Genomic DNA, 20697 nt, shown 5'->3' with positions numbered 1-20697 from the left:
CCATCTTATCCTGAGTATTATTATTGCCGTAGCATGCTGTTATTTTCCCAGAAATAACAGACTTGCACAGCTCTGTATTTATCTTGAATTTTCTTGTCTTGCCTTTTTCATCAGGGTGGATATGTGATGTCCATGAGAGATCCTCAGAGATGTGAACTCCGAGGTATCTGAAACTGCTCACTCTCTCAGTAGATTTTGAGTGGTGTGTGTAAAACCTTAATTACGCCTTGTACCTATTAGCACATTTGAGATTTTAGTGAGATGCTTGTTAACCTCAATCATAAAACCCGAAACCTACGTTTCAATGAAAGTATCTGCCAAGCAATTACTGTATAACCAACCATGTAACTATAACTATAACTTGGGAGAGTTTTAGCAGACACCAACTTCTTAACTTCATAACCTGTTCACATTTGTCATAGTTTTACATCATATTTTTTGGGCTTTTTGCCTCTATTTGGACTGGACAGTGAAGACCGACAGGAAGTGAGTGGGAGATAGAGATGGGGTGGGATCGGGATATGAACGCAGGTTGGATTCGAACCTGGGTCCCCGTGGGCACTTGGATCCGTACATAGTGTAAATCGGAAATGGTAGTGGAAAGGTGACCTTAAACAGTGCTCAGCCCTCAGCAGGTGTTCTGCTCACCAGGAGCATCATCTGGTGACATTAAGCAGCACACTGGCGGCAGCATCGCCTTGATGCGTAACAAACTAAATGAGCTGGCCAGTTAGTCAGCAGCTGCACATCACGCACCAGCTTGACAGACAGACAAACACACACACACACACACACACACACACACACACACACACACACACACACACACACACAGACAGATACACACACACAGATACACACACACACACACACACACACACACAGACAGATACACACACACAGATACACACACACACACACACACACACACACACACAAATATACTTGAGGTGTGATGATCCTGTATCTGACTCATCTGTCGACAGGAGTCCCTGAGTGTATTATCTCAGCTAGGGCTGGCCACAGCACGCACATACGCACACAAACACATGCACCGATATGCCCATACACTCACTCATGCACCGATATGCCCATACACACAAACATGCACCGATATGCCCAAACACACACACATGCACCGATATGCCCATACACTCACTCATGTAGATGGTCCACCCTGTATACAAACATCCATAAAGACCACACATCTTTGAGCATAGTTGCCTTTCCTTAGACCAAAACCCCAATTGTCATCGTCCGTATCTGAATGAGAAAGAATCAGCACACACTGGTGTGTACACACACACACACACACACACACACACACACACACACACACACACACACACACACACACACACACTGACCTGGTCATCCACCCTGTGGGCGACTATGGAGGCTCCTTCTTCTTGCTCAGCATCACTGAGGGGTCGGATTCGCAAGGCAACCTGAGAAAGAATATATTAACTTAATTTAATATTAAACTTATGATGGCACACTTTGAGTACAAGGTGAGTATTCAGATACTGGTGTCCTAGTATGTGAAAAAGCCTACAGGTAAACATGTCTATCACTGTAATCAGTTGTGCTGTGCACCTGCTGTGAGATGTACTGTAGGCTTACAGTTTCGCTGACGAGTCAGTGAATTTTGTAATGCAATTATAATACATAAACATTACATGTACCTATAATTGCACTTATCTGAACATCATTTTTAAAGCTCAAGGCCCATACAAACACACAATATTAAAAACATTTCTCCACTGTGTGTGTATGTGTGTGGAAACAAATAACATTGGGCAGTTACTTATAATGGGATATCCTGCCCTCGAGAAATGCTACAAGAAGAGTAAAGTAGGCCTACAGTGCGCAATATGAGCCCATATCTTCAAATGGGAGTCGGGACAGATCCAAACATAGCCTATTTTCCCACTATTCCTACTCCAAGGTGCCTGTTTGACCTATACAATTAAATTAGAGGGCCTAGCACAACTCTTTCAAACTGCGTGTCTGGGATATCAACAACCATGTGAGTTCTAAGAAAGATCATGGAGAAACGGGCTCAACCATCACAACTAGCCTACTATTTAGTGGCTGTAGCCTACAGGACAGACAGTGCGATGATAGAGACCTGTCTACTGTATATTGGGGGACAGGCAACTGAGACTGTCCACGTGAATTATTCAGATCTGGGCCAGAAGAGCACAGATCACATAGAAAGGAGATCTAGCCCGTTATAGAAGACATTTTCTGAGCAGTAAAAACGTTAGATTAGATAAAGCATTAGAACGGTTTGGACTTAGATAATTGGTAACTCACAGTTAGTTGTTGGTCCTTTGATTCAGATGTGTCCTTCATGACTCTCCGAAGTGCGTCTCCCTCGCAGAACACGAAATGTCTATTCTGAATCGGGCACACTAACTAACATTTTGCGCAATACCATGTCTGAGCTGCGTAAAAGGAAAAAACAGTAACAACCTTACAGTAATTTAATTACATTCGTTTGCCAGAGCAGCTGACCAGTCTTCCGTATGTATATTCAACAAAAGGCAGCGCAATCATTTAGAATCTCTCGCAGTTTAAATGTACATCGCTCATCTCAGTGTGAAGTCTTCCGATAATGTTATATGAAACAAGCCGGAACGCCGGAGAATGTGGAAAAGACGGCAGCTTGTTGTTGTCAGCTGGCTTGCTTTCCTCTCAACCTTCACTCTCCTTTTCATCTGACGACTCCTGTGTTGTTCCTGGATCCCCTTAGAGATCAGTAGTAAAGTGTACACAAGGGCATTCTTCGCAGGCTCATATACTCGTCATTAAACGCGACTGATGCGCTCGCGGTCCACCGCTTCCTTGCTCAGTAGGGGATACTCTGCCATGACACCTACCGGTGACTTTGTAGAACACATCAACAAGCGCTTTCTTCGTGCGCAATCCATGAAAAGAACACGAGATGTGCTCTATTCTTTGTGCGCTAGTTCATTACCTTATTACAGTAGCCTACTTACAGTAATGTATTTAATATAATTGCATAATAGTATTGCATAATGCAGACATGAAAAACTATGTTGTTTTGTTTTGTTTCAATTTCTGTACCTAAAAAATAGAATTAGGCTAAGATGATAAAATACCAGTTTGATTTAATTTATATTACTCTAAAGCACCTTTTGTAAACCAACAGCATATATATGTATTCAGCACTATATTTGTATTGTCCTGTCTATACTTTCTATATCATATTGCACTTTTCGGCTTTTTTGCACTTCTGGTTAGACGCAAACTGCAATTCGTTGTCTTTGTACTTGTACTCTGCACAATGACAATAAAGTTGAATCTAATCTAATTTCATTTAATTTAATCTAATCTAATTTAATCTAATCTAATGTTAATAGTTTATGTATAGACCTACTGTGCTAAAACAACATTAAGGAGTAAATTAAAACAGACCACTGTAGGACATTTTTGCTCACAAAGTGTCACAATCCCACACATCTAATTATTTCAAAATAGCAAAAAAATATCTTTAATCATGGAAAGCAGCAGTCAATGCATGGAACAGGCTTTGTCTCATTCTTTTGTGCATGAGCACCACTGTCTGTTCCCTTTCTCTCTCTTTATTCAAAACACATCATGTGGCATTTCAATATGACAATACAGTGCCGCCCCATCCTCCGCTTCAGATTTCCTTTATATCGCAGACATCTTTTTCCTGTAATAAGACAAAAAAAAAAAAAAAAAATGAACGTAGCATGTCAATTCAAACACCTCGACTGAGTTAATGCATCATCCCCAGCCTATCATTTCCTTGAATGTGCCAATTACTCGATCAATCTCACACTTTCAGACCATTTTGCATGGTGAGCACAATGAGTCCTTACATTAATTACAGGGCTGAGAACACTAATGTACAATTCACAGCTAGAGTTCTACCGTGCATACGGAAAGTATTCACAGCGCTTCACTTTTTCCACATTTTGTTATGTTTCAGACTCATCTTACAATGAATTCAATTATTTTTTTCCTCATCAATCTACACACAATACTCCAACACAAGTGGCAAAAAGCAACATAAGTACATAAGTATTCAGACCCTTTGTTATGACACTTGACATTGAACTTTGGTGCATCCTATTTCTATCAATGGTCCTTGAGATGCTTCTACAACTTGATTGGAGTCGACCTGTACCTTAATTAATTCACTGGCTTAAAGAAGCTTAAAGAAGGACAAACATCAGTGCAGCACTCCACCAATCAGGCCTTTAAGTAAACAAATGGAAGCCATTTTTTTGGAGTTTGCCAAAACGCACCTGAACGACTCTCAGACCATGAGAAGTAAAATCTGGTCTGATGAAACAAAGACTGAACTATTTGGCCAGAATTCCCAACGACGTGTGTGGAAGAAACCAGGCACTGAGCTGCACTGATGTTTGTCCTTCTTTAGGCTTCTCTTATCTTCTCAAAGGAACTCTAAATCTCATTCATAGTGACCACTGGGTCCTTGGTTACCTATCTGACCAAGTCCCTTCGTCCCGGATTACTCAGTTAGGCTGAGCAGCCAGATCTAGGAAGACTGTTGGTTGTTCCAAACTTTTTCCAATTGAGAATGATGGAGGCTACCGTGCTTTTGGGCACTTCCAATGCTGCAGAAATTTTCTTGTACCCTTCCCCAGATCTGTGTCTTCACACAACCCTGTCTTGCAGGTCTACGGACAATTCTCTCTACCTCGTGGCTTGCTTTTCACTCTGACATACACTATCAACTGTGAGACCTTATATAAAGAGATGTGTATGCCTTTCCTACTAATGTCCAGCAAATTCATTTAGGCACAGGTGGACTCCAATCAAGTTTTAATGTTGTATTATTTGTTTTATACATTTACAAAACACTCCAAACATTTGCTTTTTTGTGGGGTGTTGGAGTATTGTGTGTAGATTGATGAGAAAATAAATAAATAATTGAATCCATTTTAAGATGAGTCTGAAACATAACGAAATGTGGAAAAAGTGAAGCACTGTATAAGTATAAGTATATATACTCTTTTGATCAAAATTTGGTCTCTGCATTTATCCCAATCCGTGAATTAGTGAAACACACTCAGCACATAGTGAACACACAGTGAGATGAAGCACACACTAATCCCGGCGCAGTGAGCTGCCTGCTACAACAGTGGCGCTCGGGGAGCAGTGAGGGGTTAGGTGCCTTGCTCAAGGGCACTTCAGCCGTTCCTACTGGTCGGGGTTCGAACCGGCAACCCTCTGGTTACAATATCGTAATATATACAATAAAGTATATAAGCATGTTATGTATTGTTTAGGTATTTCATTATTTTGGGGGGGCTGTTAGAATGTGAATGGTGCAACAAATGTGAACCATGCCAAAAAAAAAAAAAAAACTTAACAGCTTAAGAGAGATTGATTGCTGGGGAGAGTGTGCTGGGGGCTTGTGCTGCACTGCTGATGTCACTAGACCTGACGTAGGACCTGATGCCATCTCCTGATGCAGCTGCATTCAGACATTCAATCGCATCGCTAATGGTTATTGATTTTCGTGTGTGTGTGTGTGCATTTACGTTCAGGCACCAGCTCCCATGGCTATATATAGATGGCCGGCACGCCTTATCTTCCCTGGCCAGTGGACCAAGACGAGCTCAGCTCTAATCTCACAGCAACAAGGTGCCGTTACATCTGGCAGGAAACTAATGGAGCAGACAGGACAGAGTGGAGAAAACAGCCTCCATCCAGAACTAGCTGACCGTCTGAACAACACTGAGCAACGGTCGTTCCTTGGTGACCATCAGGCAAGTGGCTGTGTGAATTCACTGAATGGAAAGTGGTATTAGCTAAAGGGTTACATAACATGTTGGGGTCACAAAGTGTTCAAGCAGACGACTGAAGATCTTTTTTTCCACTCTTTACAGAGGGGGTTCTTTGCTGGTTGCCACAGAGGAACCAATAAAGGCTCAAGCAAGAACCTTCTCACGAAAGGTTCCTAATGAAACCACCTAGAAATTATTTCAGCCATCCGTATTACTGCAAAGAAATCTCCGACAACCCTTTGACTGGCATTACAAGATATAGTTATTTTATAGTATTTATATTATTTTAAGTTATTTTGAACATTTGGTAAGTCAGTGGTTCTCAAACTGTGGTACGCGGACTCTCACTAGTGGTACTCAGGGAGTCTCCAAGGTGTCTTTTCATAAAGACTTGACCATGCAAAACAGTATGTAAAATATGTAGTTGAATTGGCTTAAGCACCTGTATTTTAATGCCAGACATAATGGTGGTACTTGGAGAGCCAATTGTTTTTGTGGGTGGTACTGTAGAATTCTGGGGTATTCTTACTGTATTCTGATGTGTTCATATGTTACTTCTGTGTAGTATACAACGGGGAGAGGTCCATACTATTGTACATAACATAACTGTGCCTTAGGCCTGTGCACCAGCAGGAAGGTCAGACAGGCCGATGTTTGGGAACATCCGAGGAACATCAGACATAACATGGGCCATTCAGGGCTGGTATCCATCCAGCCAGAGCCTGGTTTTGTACACCTGTTGGCATCTGCCACGTTGGCATGATTTTCGTTTGTATGTTTTAGTATAACAGGCTTTATCTTAGGTTTTGACTCTGAGACGGATCGAGGAAGCGACCAAGGAGCATCTTCTGTCGGAAGGCTCAGCAGCCGCTTCTAACAACAACCACAACTGTTACACTTTGCACAGTTTTACTGTTCGAGACTTAGCCTGTGTTCTGTTATTCATTATTGTACCATCTACAATAAATCATCATTTAATCGCCGATCCTGATCCCGCCGTCAAGCTTTATTGACCATCTTCAATACAACCATTAGAACTAAAACACAACGCAACAACCAGAGAATCCTACAGTACTCATTGTGAAAAGTTGTGAAAACCACTGTGGTAAGTAATTTAGACAAAACCCCCCAAAAATGACTAAATGCACACATAGCTCCTTCTTACCTGCTCTATGGCTTTGTCCTTCTCCTCGTCTTTGGCCCTTTTCTTCTGCTCGGACTCCACCAGGTCGAAGAACTCCTTCTCGGTGCGGGCCAGCATGTCGTCGGCGCTCTCCTCGCCGTCCATCTCCTTGCCGTCGTCCTCCTTGCTCTGCTCAGAGCGGCTGCGCTCCTTCAGCCTCATCTCGCGGTGCCGCGCCTCCAGGATCTTCTCCCGCTTGGTCTCCCGCTCAAACATCTGGCCAGGGGAGGCACACAGAACATCAGGGCACAAGACACACACACACACACACACACACACACACACACACTCTGATTTGAATGACTGAGGAAAACATATGGCCAGGGTAGGAATACAGGAGAACATCAGGGCACCAGACACAAACACAGACACAGACACAGACACACACACACACACACACACACACACTGATATGGACGACATAGGGAAGACATCTTTGACCAAATTGTTTACTCCGTCACACAATATATATATATATATATATAGCTTATTTATTTACTTACTTTTTTGTTTACTTGAATGTTATGTTTGTCTGTGGACTTAAAATTGGTAAAATATGTCTTGTCTCCACCGTGGGATAGTGAGAAACGTAATTTCGATCTCTTTGTATGTCTGGAACATGTGAAGAAATTGACAATAAAGCTGACTTTGACTTTGACTTTGACTTTGACTTATATACATACAGCAACTGTACTTTGTTGGGTAAATTGACCTCTGCTTTTAAGTTTTATTTTGTGGCTTTTTTGCCTTTATTTCAGAATCAGAATCAGCTTTATTGGCCAGATTTGCATACACAAACAAGGAATTTGACTCCGGTTAATCTTGCTCGCAAGTACAACATTCACATAACATATAAGGATACAATAAATAAAAACAAATAAATAAATAAAAAACATAAAGGAGTAAAAAGAATAAAAACAGAACAGTAAGAATAGAATGAAGGCAGTATGTCTATGTATGAGAATAAATACAGTATGTACATTTGCAAATAAATAAATAGATAGACACTATGGGTGGTATATGGTAGTGCAGTTGCCGGGGGGGTGCTGTCAAGGGTGCCATGGTCGTGGACCCTCAACAGACACAAGCAAGATGCAATATACAGTTGAAAGGGTGGGGATAGTGCAATATCAGTATAGACTGAGGTTTAAGATTAAAAATAAATATAGTGCAAGGCAGTTCAGTGCAATGATCATGTATTAATAATACAGGTAGATGAGCAGAACAGTGTTGATTGACTTTGTTCAGTATGAGGGTGGGGGCTGTTACTGGGTGTTCAACAGAGTGACTGCTTGGGGAAAGAAGCTGTCTTTGAGTCGGCTGTTTTTGGCAAACAGTGCCCTGTATCGTCTGCCAGAGGGAAGGAGATTTGATAGGACAGTGAAGAGTGGAGAGGAAATGAGTGAGAGAGAAAGATGTAAAAGGAAACCTGAAAGACAAAAATGACCTCAGGTCGGACATGGGCATGAGTACCGTTACTGGGTCCGTATGTGGCATTGGATGACCGACACTACCGCTGTGCTATAATTCCTCCCAAATCGACATCTTTCACTGCTGGTGCATTTTTGTCAACTAAAGTCACCCATGGTTCTCTTGAAGGATATCAGCAGCCAACTGCACTGAGTGGGTTTAAGTCACACACACACATACACACACACTAACGACTCTGAGACCAGCAAGGCTACTACGGATCATGAATGGCTTTCTGGTTTGCCTGAGATCACTCAGATAAGAGGAGCTGCTAATTGTAGCTAATGATCTTGTCCAAACATGGCCACAGATGGCCCAACATTAACCGCTAGCCTAGATATCTTTGTGACTCTCCAGAGGATAGTATGGACTTTGCTGATAAGCCTGCACCGTAAAATGCTTGGCTTTGCATTGTTTTGCATATGTTTTATGCTGATTGCGTACGTAGCAGTGATGTATCATGCTGCGTCTATGCCTGTGGTCTTTTCTTGTTCTCTTTTTTTTTAAAGTATATTTTCAGGAGCTTTTTGCAGATTTGACAGTTGAGAGTGGCAAGAAACGGGTTAAAAAGAGAGCTTGATTTCAAACCGGGATCCCCATAGGCGCTTGGACCCATCTGTGGTCAGGGTGTTCCAGCTGGCACTACAGCTCCCTCTACTGGTGGTCTTATCTAAGTGCATTCTGACTCAACACTTCTGTCCACTCTCCTACATGTACAATTACAGCTTCTCCTCACTGCATGCAAGCTTTTGACTGGCGCGTAGCACTGCATGCTTTCTGTCCACACTGGATCTATGGGAATATATAGATATGCCATTCTACTGTGTCATGTTTCTCGTTCCATATAGCAGAACAACAGCGAGCAGGAGAAAAGAAGATACAAACAGGGTTGTCCGGCAAAACGTCATGTCGCATTGCGCTGCACAGCACTGCTTTGTTCGGGTCCAGTTAGCTCATTCTAATTGAAAACACAAAGTAATCAAAGCCATTTTGTTGCTGATTCTCACTCGAGTTGTACAGTATGCACTATGCAGTTAGGACAGTGTTCAACTGGTGGACGAACAGGCAACTGATTAAGCCTGTTGTACTTGCTATACCTTGTACTACACATAACAGACATCTGCATGTAGGGTGGATTGCCCTAATGTGGCACATTTTTTTTTTTGCTTTTCTGACTTCTGTAGTAGGCTATATTAGGCTGCATCAATGTGAGGACAACATATTAAATCCACATCCAATTTTGATGACAGGACTCTACAGTTTTGGCTTTGCCCATAGTTTTACCGGCATTCATTACTTTGAGGAAGAGCCTCACCCACTGGGGCTTACAGTAGGTGTCCCACATTAGGGCAATTTAGTATATGCCACTCACTACCAGCGCAACATAACATCTCAACCTGCGAGCACACTAACACATGTGAAATACTTTAACCTTTAAAGGTGTGGGTTTTTGAACATTCTAACATTCTAACATCTAAGAGTCCGTTCCGCAACAGTCCAAGGTCCAAAAATTCTATGTTGAATTCAATGAACCCAGAGCCCTACAAAAGAGAATGAACCCAGATATTCTTTAGAATGTTAATTTTCCAACATTCCAGGCACACCGGTGTGACAGTACACCTTTAAGGGTTATGCTAGTGCTACACTATCGGGCTACGGCTGTTGATCGAGTGTGGTGAGGGTCATGGATGCGCTCTTACCGCGGTGGCCAGGGCCTTTTCGTTCCTCTGAAGCGTGCAGAGTCCAGAGGAGACCTCCAGCAGAGTGGCTGTCCCCAACTGGGAGCCACAAGCGATGAAGCGCCCGCTGTCCTGCACCCGCATGCTGTACAGAGCCTCGTCACACACCTGACCAGACACACACACACACAGGCGTGCGTGCACACACACACACACAAAGACACACACACACACACACACACACACATACAGGAGCGCGCGCGCACACACACACACACACACACACACACACACACACACACACACACACACACTGTGTGTTTGAGAGTGAGCACAATCATAAGTAGATAAACACATACACACATAATAACATGATAACACACACTTAGATGTATGCACACATAAACAAACACACACACACACACACACACCCACACGCACTCAATAGTAATTAGACAGAATCGCTGACTGACCAAGAAGGCACCCTCCTGATTTTGTTTGTGCAACACAGTGCCATCAGCCAAGCCTTGCTTCAGGTAGGCTGAGGAAGATTAGCTTAGTTTCTGTCTCTCTCTCTCTCTCTCTCTCTCTCTCTCTCTCTCTCTCTCTCTCTCTCTCTCTCTCTCTCCCTCCCCCACATACATTAACCAAACCTACATCCACACTTATTTTTAAAAGACACCAATTCAATTAAATTAATTGTTCTAGTTGTCCTGGGCTGTATTCCAAACACCTGTGACAACACATTTGAATTTCATAAAATGAACTTAAGTCCCCCATTTCAAATAAGAAGAATTAAAGGCCCATATATATACATATATACAGTATGTGTGTGTTTTTCTCAACTATCAAAGGAACTGGAGATTTATAGAATCCAGAACCCCTGAGTCTGAGCCATCCATACTGTACCTTGAGGGTGAGCATGGGGTCATTCTGCTTGAACAGGAAGTCCCACACGTCTAATGTCCCGTCCATTTTGACAGTGAAGAAGACAGAGGGACGCATGGGACTCCAGCAGCCGTCCAGCAAGTTTGCTGTGTGATACCTGCAGGTGGGGAGGAAGATATTCTCACCAGGCTGTGAAAACCACTGCCAAATCCATTGCAATAGGCCTCTACCTTCATATTTTTTTTATCGTGATCGTAAGATTAAAGAAACCATTGATTTATTTTTCTTCACATTATTGATGAGAAAACACTAATGGACTCAACACCCTGTTGGCTATATGATGCTACCTTCCATGTAGAAAAAGTACTTTAGTGGAAACACACTGAGCACTTACTGGAAATAGAAGCTGAGTGCCGCTAACTTCCTGGCATGAGATGGAGCTCTCACAAACAGGCTCTTTTATCACATGTGAACTTGAATCAAGTGACTCAACTCATTAGGACCAACACTGAGAGTGCTGCTTCAAGTGTTTTCAGTCTGCTTGAATGCACATTCTGTGTTGCCTCCAGCTTTCCTGGAAATCCTGCTAGATGTACCAACCATTTTTATGATTGTTTATTTCTAATCTCAGAGTGATGTTGCTGTGCCTGCCTATCCACTTACTTGGTCCACATGATGGAGGAATCCTTGATGTCCTCGGACCAGATGCGCGCGGTCCAGTCGGCCACGGTCAGGAAGTTCTTGGGGAAGAACGGGTTTCTCTGCAGGGAGTAGATTGGGCCGTGGTGTCCGCTGTAGGTGCACACAATCTTCTCGGCGGGCGTCTTGGCCTTGCGGTTGCAGGACACCACCAGGCCCTGCTCAGTCCCCACCATGAACTTGGTTGGCTGGACAACGAGAGTTGGGCCGTTCAGATTCAGTGCCTTTACTGTTGTCATGCAGCCAAAGCTTCAAAGACATTCAAGTTACACTCATAATGTGTGAAAGGAAGTACGATAGAACGTCATAACTCTTTTTATTTACTCTATTTAAAAAGCTGTAGTGGACGAAAATACAGTAGCTATCAATATGTAGTACCATAATCATTACATGGCATGTGCTTTACACTGTCGAAATTGACCATAGCCTTGTCTCAGTGTGTGTGTGTGTGTGTGTGTGCATGTGTGAGTCTGTGTGACCGAGTAGTCGGTCAGCATGCTCTTGTGGGTATGTGGTCTCTCGTCTCATACCATGGTGGTCTCAAACTCCAGAGAGATGGCCCCTAGCGCGTTCTCAAGGTTGCCTTTCTTGCTGGGGTCCAGGATCAGACGCTCTGTCGGCTCAGTAAACTTACGAATGTCCCACCACAGCACCTGGACAACAGAAAAACACACACAGTGACACAGCAGAGAGATACACAGACAGACCAACAGGGTAACAGAGTATACATAGAAATAATTATAAATATTTAATGTTATGTAAAATATACTATATTTAATAAAGAAAGTATTAAAACATGCCTGCTTTACTTTTTCCCTCGGCTACCTGTGTGTTCTTATCTGCAGGTAATTAATCCCTCAATGAGGGTCAATCTGTTCTCTCTCTATTGGGGTTGGCAGAAACAGAGTGCCCTGGGTGTGTGTGTGGAGGTCCACCTGCTGACCTGGCCATCTGTGGAGGCCGAGAAGGCGTCTGTGCCCGTCTTCGACTGGAGCCAGATGACCTTGTAGACGGGGTCCCTGTGGCTGTGCTCGATGGCCGACATCTCCACAGGCTGGCTGCCTTTGCGTGTGTCCCAGTAGGCTGAGCAAGGACAGGCCAGTGAGTCAGTCAGCGGGCGAGCAAGCCAGCGAGCCCATGCATATGCAAAGTAGGGGTGAGAGTAGAGGTGAGAGTACACAACCGCGGCAGAAGTAAGTGGGAGAGAACACAGCAGCTTGAATATGCACACACACACCTGATCAGACACACATACACACACACCCACACACCTAACAGACACAAAATACTGCACACACATACACAAACCTCAATTTGCACACAGGTGGACACATGAATATGGATACAGCCACATGTTAATCAAACTCTCTACACACTTTATAGCCAGCAGTCTTAACCTCAGTCTGGACGAGATGGCCTAAAAGCTGCCCTTGAATGGCCTTACGTAAGCCATTCCATTAACAAACAAAACAACTCTAGGCAATTAGGGACATAGAGAGATTGGGAGAGACAGGGTTTTTATTTTTTTCCAGACTGCATAAATACACTGAATAGGATAAGCGAGACAACCTTCAAGTCAAACGATGCAAATCTAATGGCTCAATCGTGGCTCGTTATAGTCGAACAGAGGAAGCGGGCTTTAGGCCACGACTTCATTTGAGAGTATGGGTTTGTAAGGTATTTCAGGCTGATATATGAGACACAGAAGAATCAGGCTCAATCTGAGGTTGAAGCCAGTCTGTTTTTACCAATACCAAAAAATTAGTTCCTCACAACTTTGCACAATAGAAGTTATTTGAGAGGTGAGGGTTAGTGTGGACTCACCGAGCTGGCCGTTGTAACTTCCTCCAATCAGGACGTGCGAGTCTTTGGGGTTGTACTCCAGACAGACGAGAGGGGACACTGGTTTTAGAGTCATGTCAGGCTTATTGGGGTTCTCTGAAGGGAACAAATCAACAACTAAGCTTCAAACTCTACACACAAAAGACAGACAGATAGACAGATAGATAGATAGACAGATAGATACATAGACACACAGATATATATATATATATATATATATATATATAGACAGACGGCCAGAAGGATGAACGGACAACGTACCAATGTCCCATATGTAGGAGTCATAGCACATGTCCTGAGTTGTCCTCTGGAACTCGAGGGAGGAGTAGGCCACGGCAAGCTTGCGGCTGCCATCGGGGTGCCAGGAGAGACTGGTGGCTGTGCGCTTCACCGGGTTGGGGTCTCTGTGGGAGAGAGTAGCAATGACATCTCAGAGGTAGCACTACTGGAGCTGTTGCATGGTGGAAGTATCAGCACCCAGGGAAACATAATGGACTAAGGTTTGAGTCCAGCCTGTGGTCATTCCCCCCGTCATCTCCCTTCCCCATTATCCTCTTGTTGCATCATTTCTGTGCTGTCAATCAAAGCAATCTTTACAACGCATCATTACCACGGCATGCTGAAACTAGTCCATTTGAAATATTAATGACACAACAGTTGCTTGGCTTAAATCTCTGCAACACTGTCCTTCAATATTTATGTTGATGTAAACACTGAAGTTCACAGGCTTCTGCATTTTTCGTAGATTGTGTTAACGAGAAGGGAGAGAATAACAGCTTAGGACAACCAGAGTGCCTGTGGGCGAGAATAGGATAAGCAACAACATTAATTTTCCATGGATGCGCTACCACTGCCACCCCCGCCACACCTGAAGACGTTGATGGTTTTGGCCGATGGCTGCTCCTCAGCCTCCTCCACCACCTCCTCGTCGTGGAAGTACTCCTCGTAGATGTCGATGGCGTTGTTCTGCTGGATGCAGTGCTCCATGAGCTGTGGTGAGGAGGAACACAGGTCTGTCATGAAGACGAAGCTGCATTACTAGGCTATTCAGGGGCCCCATTATGTTGTTAACAGAAGACATTAATATGTGGTGAAGCCACTACACACTGAATATCTTTCACACCCTCATAGCCTGCACACTCTATTGTTGGTAAAGGGCAGCACTCACACTGCCCAGGTGCATGATGGTATTGATGTAGTGCTCGTCCTTCTCGACTTTCTTGCGGAAGCGAATGGTCTGTTCCATCTCTTGGGGATTGACATCCTTAGGCCAGCCACCCTCCACGTGGTTTATGCCTCGTGACTCAGAGTCATAACGATCTGTGTTCACCTGGTGGAGGACAAGATTTTCACATCACAGCCCTCTATGTAGCCTGGCAATTTGCCATCCCCTTGGTACGCTTCGCTTCTAGGAGTCGTGGAGGGAGATGAAAATCGAGCGGAAGTACGTAGGAAGGCAATTAAGGCCAGGCTACCCTCTATGCTGTCATTAGAAAAACTCAGTATGGATGACTAAATGGTTCTCCTTATCTCCTTCATCGAAGCAAGGCAATCTCACAACACTTAAGACACTGAATACTGTTGTGTGATAATTGAGGATAGAATTCATCTTGAAAATGTTGGCAATGTCACATTAACTTACATTAAAACATAACTCTTCTCTGAATGTTGAAATTAAGACTGGATAGAGGCCTAGGCTTGGCCCTTTAAATGGAGAATTTGAAAGAGATGTGGAACTGGCTTTTTGAACAGTGACAGACAACGAAACATTTTCGAGGATATTCATGAATTGCAATTCTCTTCATTTAGTATGGATAAATGATAATACATACAGTTTGTCCCTCAAATATGACATGGTTTGTTGCTAGGGAAACGTTGCTCAATATATCACATAGGGGACACCTTGGGGACACCAACCTCATGTTCCGACATCTCTTGCGTGCATTGTGTCGGCACATCACATGGGTCTCTCCCAATAAAGTTAGCAGCTAGAGAGGGGTCTGGAAGGATGTCAACATGCAGCTCGGCAGGACGGTCCGAGAAATTGCATTGTCGACCAAAGTCGCTGCGCTTCTTTGTGTACACATACACAATCTCCATTGTGAATGCTGTGGGCGCAAATGTTAGTGCGGACAAACATTGAAAAATAACAATTACTGACAGGTAACGTTACCTTCATGTAGCCTTGACATATCTCTGACGTTATTGTTTATTGTCAAGCTGACATTGGCCAACAAACCTCACTGGCTAACCGGGTATGTTAACGTAGTTAGCCTAACCCTTTCGCTAACATTTAGCTTTATTGCTAAGCATCCTTTGGCCAGCTGTTTCAGCAAGCCTACAACACTTGAATATTCAAGGCGAACAAGGTATTTAACTGCAATTCTAATAACCATGCTATTCTTACCTTCCCCTTGGGGGTGGATGCCTAATTATGAAGGTGTGAATTATTATGACTCCAATGTTTCAGATTTCCTGTTCCACGATGAACTGAAATCTATCAAAGTTTATGGTATCCTAGCAACATCACCCGCCTACTTGTCCACTTTCTAGTGGCCCAGAACTGTTGCAAATATTCGGCTGCTACTTGAACTTTAAAAGTGATACAATTAAAAAACAGTGTATCAACAGTTGTTTTTTTTCATCATTCATTACAATAACAAGGGAGTCATGTTTAAAAGTACTTTTATTGTCAACACCGTTATTCTTATTCTGAGAAATAACGCCACATAGAAACCACGCACCACTCACTGTGGAGGGCAGTGTCGACTCACATGCACCCAACATCAAAAGAAAAAGTAAAACATGAAAAATTCGGCGCAATGACAATTCAGACAGTGGTAGAATTTTTTTTTTTGTCTTTGCTAAAAGGGAAAGAGTGACCTACTCCCACAACTGAGAAGACACTTTGTTAAAAACATCATTGCAACAGTGTTCCATTATGGACAATTCAGAAAAACTCACCAATAAGGCTACACATGAAATGCCTTTACCACAATATTCCCCTTGCTCATGGTCTTGGAGCAACTCCAATTGCTCTGTAAGTTCAGAAGTAAGTTCAAATTGCTCTGTTAGTCAAACTTTAGTGGCCTAAGAGCCTTGCATGTGCTATAGACTAGACAGAAAATAAAACAATTTAAAAAAATCCACACACAAATAATTTGTTATTATACATGCTATGTACAGAAGTTGGTTAGCCTACTTCAACAGTTTTACCATGGCTATGGGAAATGGAAAAGGGTCTCAATGGAGGATATGCAAACAGAAAAGGGCATTTTAATGGCTCAGAGTGCAAGGAATGAAGTAGCCTTGGTTAGGCCACCATGTGTGCACAGTAGGCTACTGTACTGACTCAATCACTCCTTACTTCAGTTTCACAAGCACTTCATTTTAATGATTTTGTGCTTCATAGGACCCAGAGAGAAATATATGACTGTCGTTAAAAAATGTTTTGCTTGTTTCACTAGTAGGGAATATGGACACTGTGGTTTAAATGTTGAACATATCAAATCTCAACAGTTCCAAAATATCACTGGCTCCACCATCAGACATGTGTATCACAGATTTAGCCACATACACACACCTCAATACCGGTAAACACTGGTGAGGACACATGTGCTCATATACAGAGCCGTCTCTGTAAACACACACACACACACACACCACATACATAAGAGTTGGCTTCCTCTGAGGCCAGCAAACTGTGCTCATGTACACGATAGGCTACAGATTGTAACCGTCGATGGCTGTACAGTGTGCTGAAGGTGGGGACAGGAGGTCGAAAACATGTCGAAAAGAGGCACAGAGGACATGCTAAGCATTTTTCTGTTAAACAACATAATTGTTTTCACTCCCGAACAGACAAACGGATTAGCATCCAGAATGTTATTTCACTTTAAACAGAACATCTTGTTAATTGATTTTTTTTTGTTCACCACATTGGCCAAAGTAAATAATGATAGATTCATGGTATTACAAAACTGGCATTACTATCACTATTAATCAATTTAATAAATTCCGCACTACATCTTTTCCTATCAATATACACAGAGAAGACTGCATGGACTGCATGGTAAGACTGGAGTTGCCTCCATAGATATACGATGAGATTTCACTGAAATGTGTTGCCAAAATGTGAAATGAATTCAGACTCTCTTTCGTGTCCCTCATACGAGGTAAAAACAGCTTCCAGACTTAAAACTGTCAAGTCTGTTGAGATCCATTCTGTTCAAAATATGTGCTTTTGTTACCATTCAAGATCATCTTCCATCCTTGCTCACCATCTACCAGCATTTCAGGAAGACAGACAGAAGAGCTGGTGTACTCTATCTTCCAATGCACGAAAACATTTAAGTAACATTTAAGTGATATGACAGATACAGACTTTGATATGACAGGGTTAGCAGTTAGGCTGGGGGAGTAGGTGGATGCTGAGGGGAGACCAGAGTCAGAGGACAGCAGAGAAAGGACAGAGGATGACCGGTTGCATTGTTGAATAGTCCTGAGATGCTGTGGACTGTATTACATGAGACAGAAATTGTGGCGATGTCTGTGTGGACTCTCAAGCACTCTTCCTCCTCCTCCTTTTCCTCCTCCTCCTCCAGCTTCTTGTTCTCCAAAAGTAATTGTCCAAAAGCAGCAGGCTAGTACTGAGACCACTATTACACACACACACACTGTCTATGTCTCTCTCTCTTTCATATTTTAATTTCTTTGGAAAGATATTATTTCCTGTGTGTGTGTGTGTGTGTGTCCGTATTGGTGTTGACCATATGAATTTCACTTTCAAAAACGTGGAGAAGACGCAGAGTGACATGGTGTGACTCCGCAGGCCTACGCTTGGAAGTCGTTCCCAAAGTGTCGTATCTGGTCCTCCGTCATGGACAGGTAGGTGGCCCTCATGGTTGGTGAGTACTGCAAAGAGAGATGGACAGAGAGACAAAATCAAGACTTGCAGCTCTTCTACAAGTCTCCTCAAAGCGGGAGTACGGAGGAAAGGTATGGATTGAAAGCTGTGACATGTTACCAAAACTGAAAGCTCTCTTAAGTTTACTCACTCTGTGCTCATGGCAATAGTACAACTTCACTTGTGGTTAATATATTACAGTTTTGTCTTATTAATGCATGATCAAGTGTGGTGAACACGTAACACATCATCTCCAAGAGACACAAACATCAGAAATCGTGACATCAGTCAGAGACAAGAGGGCAGTAAAGTGTCTACATACAGCAAGCAAGTCTTACAAGTAAGTCATCTAGATAGGACTTGGGTTATAGTAACTTGGGGTCAGGGTGTAACAACAATTTAAAAAAAAGAAAAAACTCTTTATCTTCTCAATGAGGTGTCTTAGGATTAAAAAAAAAAAAGATTTGGGAATCTAGAATATTCTATAGCACGAAATAGCACACGTGAGACAAAACCTCATGGTGGTTGAGTCTATAGAATGGCACACCCGGACGTGCACAGCATGCACGGAGGGAGAGCTATATCTGGGGTCAGAGGTCAGACACTGTCAGTCATGAAGTGACACGCCCATAAAAGGGAAAGAGGGAGTATAATATGGTGATGGGAGGGGTTAACATCCTGTCTTTGATTAAAAAAAGGAAATGGATACACTTTATAACACACATTAATTCCATTGGACTGAAGCCATGCCAGGGATGAGCTATAGGCAGGGAGGGGGTTACAGATATTACAAAGTAAGACAGGAGTAGGGTAGAGTTGGAAAAAAAATAAAACATACAAAATGGAGGACATGTGAGACAACAGAACAGACATAAGTAGAAGGAAAGCCATAACTTACTCGGTTTCTAAATTGCTGTGAGTTTATCTCCAAAAATTGTATTATTTTTTTTCAAGAGGAAGGAAGAAGAAAGAAAAGAAAACATACAAACATACAAACAAACAAAAACATAAGGCTATTAGCTGAAAACAAAAAAGCCACTTTTGCATCGGGGATTAAACAGTAGGCCAGAGAGACAGAGGCAGACAGAATCATTTCAGAGATACACAAAGGACCAGAAAAGAGGAGACATAATATCCTCAAAGCAATCCTTTCAAAGCAAGGCACTGATTATAGTCATTTTCTTACAAAAGTTATAAAGAAAAAAACTAGTCTCCAAATATATGCGTCCTTTGAAAATAGCAACTACAAAATAACCAACTCTCCTCAAAAGATAGTATTGAATTTACGGAATATGAAAATATATTAATTTGTGCAGTGGTATACCTAACAACCAGTGCACACATATGAAGACATTTTTATTGACACTGTAGGAGTATTCAAGCTGATTTATAATATCAATAAATTATGTGAGTTGTGTTCTTCTCATGGTTGTTCCCTGTTCCCCGTGAGGTTTCCCTTGCAACAGTTCTTCCACTTAAAATTGGGAACAGACTTCATAACTACCTCCCAATTGTACCAAACTCCATCTGTACTGTAGGTTTGTACTGCTCAATCTCATTCTCATTCTTATCGGGTACGATTAAACAAATCAGAAGGTCTGTTCCCAGTTTGTCTCCAGTTCCGTGAAGCACCCAAGACTATACCCGTGATTAATATCCTAAACAAAGTCCTGATTAAATAATTGGCCCAAGTGCTATTCATTTCAAGTTGACAGATGTTTTTTTTCTTTCTCTCCTCTTCACGTGAACGAAGAGCAAACGTCCTTGAGGAGAAAGTAGAAGTCATTTTTGGGGGCTAGTTTAAATTCAGGAAGTGGCATCTCTCTTCCTTTCCCTCTCTTTCTTAACTACAGCTGGGGGGGGGGGCAGCATGTGGGGCAGTCAGCTGGGAAGCTCGGCTTGATGAGAGTGGAAACGAGAGCACAGGTGCACAGTGACAAACCCAGCTGAGAACACCACGCCGAGACATCCTCAGAAAAGACAAGATTCTAACTACAGATAACTGAAAACAAAAAGCCCAATGGCCGAGATAAGAATTGAAGAATTACTTCAATCAAAAACTATGTGGGTAACTTCCTGAACATGGGAGGGCTGACTAAGATTTTTAGGCCCACATCAAAATGTAGACACCCAGACAAGAGTGATGAAAGTCTAGTGATGATAAATGCTAAATGAAATTCTAACTCCCCTGTGATTCAGCGTACTCATTTTCAAGTA

At 42.6% G+C, this 20697-nt stretch overlaps 3 protein-coding genes across 3 annotated transcripts in view; all 3 read right to left on the bottom strand.

Annotated features, from left to right (window-relative positions):
- The window catches only part of kif19 (kinesin family member 19), a 53726-nt gene extending 50967 nt beyond the window's left edge, over positions 1-2759 (bottom strand). The window contains exons 1-2 of the mRNA XM_076298927.1: positions 2320-2759; positions 1368-1448 (exon numbers count right to left, since the gene is read on the bottom strand). Of these exons, the coding sequence (XP_076155042.1) occupies positions 1368-1448; positions 2320-2358 (120 nt within the window). The 5' untranslated portion in view covers positions 2359-2759. The remainder of the gene's footprint in view (positions 1-1367; positions 1449-2319) is intronic.
- Positions 2595-15674, bottom strand: dnai2b (dynein, axonemal, intermediate chain 2b). Its single transcript, XM_076298739.1, has 12 exons — positions 15492-15674; positions 14743-14904; positions 14443-14564; positions 13836-13978; positions 13557-13670; positions 12676-12815; positions 12263-12385; positions 11697-11920; positions 11055-11190; positions 10167-10313; positions 6979-7212; positions 2595-2753 (listed from the first exon to the last, which is right to left on the bottom strand). Exons 1-12 carry the CDS (start codon positions 15672-15674, stop codon positions 2595-2597), a joined length of 1887 nt encoding a protein of 628 aa, XP_076154854.1.
- Positions 15675-16242: 568 nt separating this feature from the next.
- The window catches only part of ttyh2 (tweety family member 2), a 92634-nt gene continuing 88179 nt past the window's right edge, over positions 16243-20697 (bottom strand). The window contains exon 14 of the mRNA XM_076298052.1: positions 16243-18488. Within this exon, the coding sequence (XP_076154167.1) occupies positions 18408-18488 (81 nt within the window). The 3' untranslated portion in view covers positions 16243-18407. The remainder of the gene's footprint in view (positions 18489-20697) is intronic.

Source organism: Alosa pseudoharengus, unplaced genomic scaffold (assembly GCF_046254945.1).
Source record: "Alosa pseudoharengus isolate Yale_2024_CS ecotype anadromous, Long Island Sound unplaced genomic scaffold, YU_APseudo_1.1 YU_APseudo_1.1_scf_21, whole genome shotgun sequence".
NCBI lineage: Eukaryota > Metazoa > Chordata > Actinopteri > Clupeiformes > Clupeidae > Alosa > Alosa pseudoharengus.
The sequence above is the reverse complement of the archived record's forward strand: the minus strand, read 5'-3'. Positions and strand labels throughout refer to the sequence as shown.

Bases quoted from the DNA above. Each gene is read 5' to 3' on its own strand.
- dnai2b (XM_076298739.1), bottom strand. From the start codon at position 15,674: ATGGAGATTGTGTATGTGTACACAAAGAAGCGCAGCGACTTTGGTCGA. The intron at 13,671-13,835 runs GTACGTTGTCCG...TGTTCCCTTCAG, and splicing joins CTCCTACATATGGGACATTG to AGAACCCCAATAAGCCTGAC. The intron at 11,921-12,262 runs GTATGAGACGAG...CTCGTTGTCCAG, and splicing joins TGGAGTTTGAGACCACCATG to CCAACCAAGTTCATGGTGGG.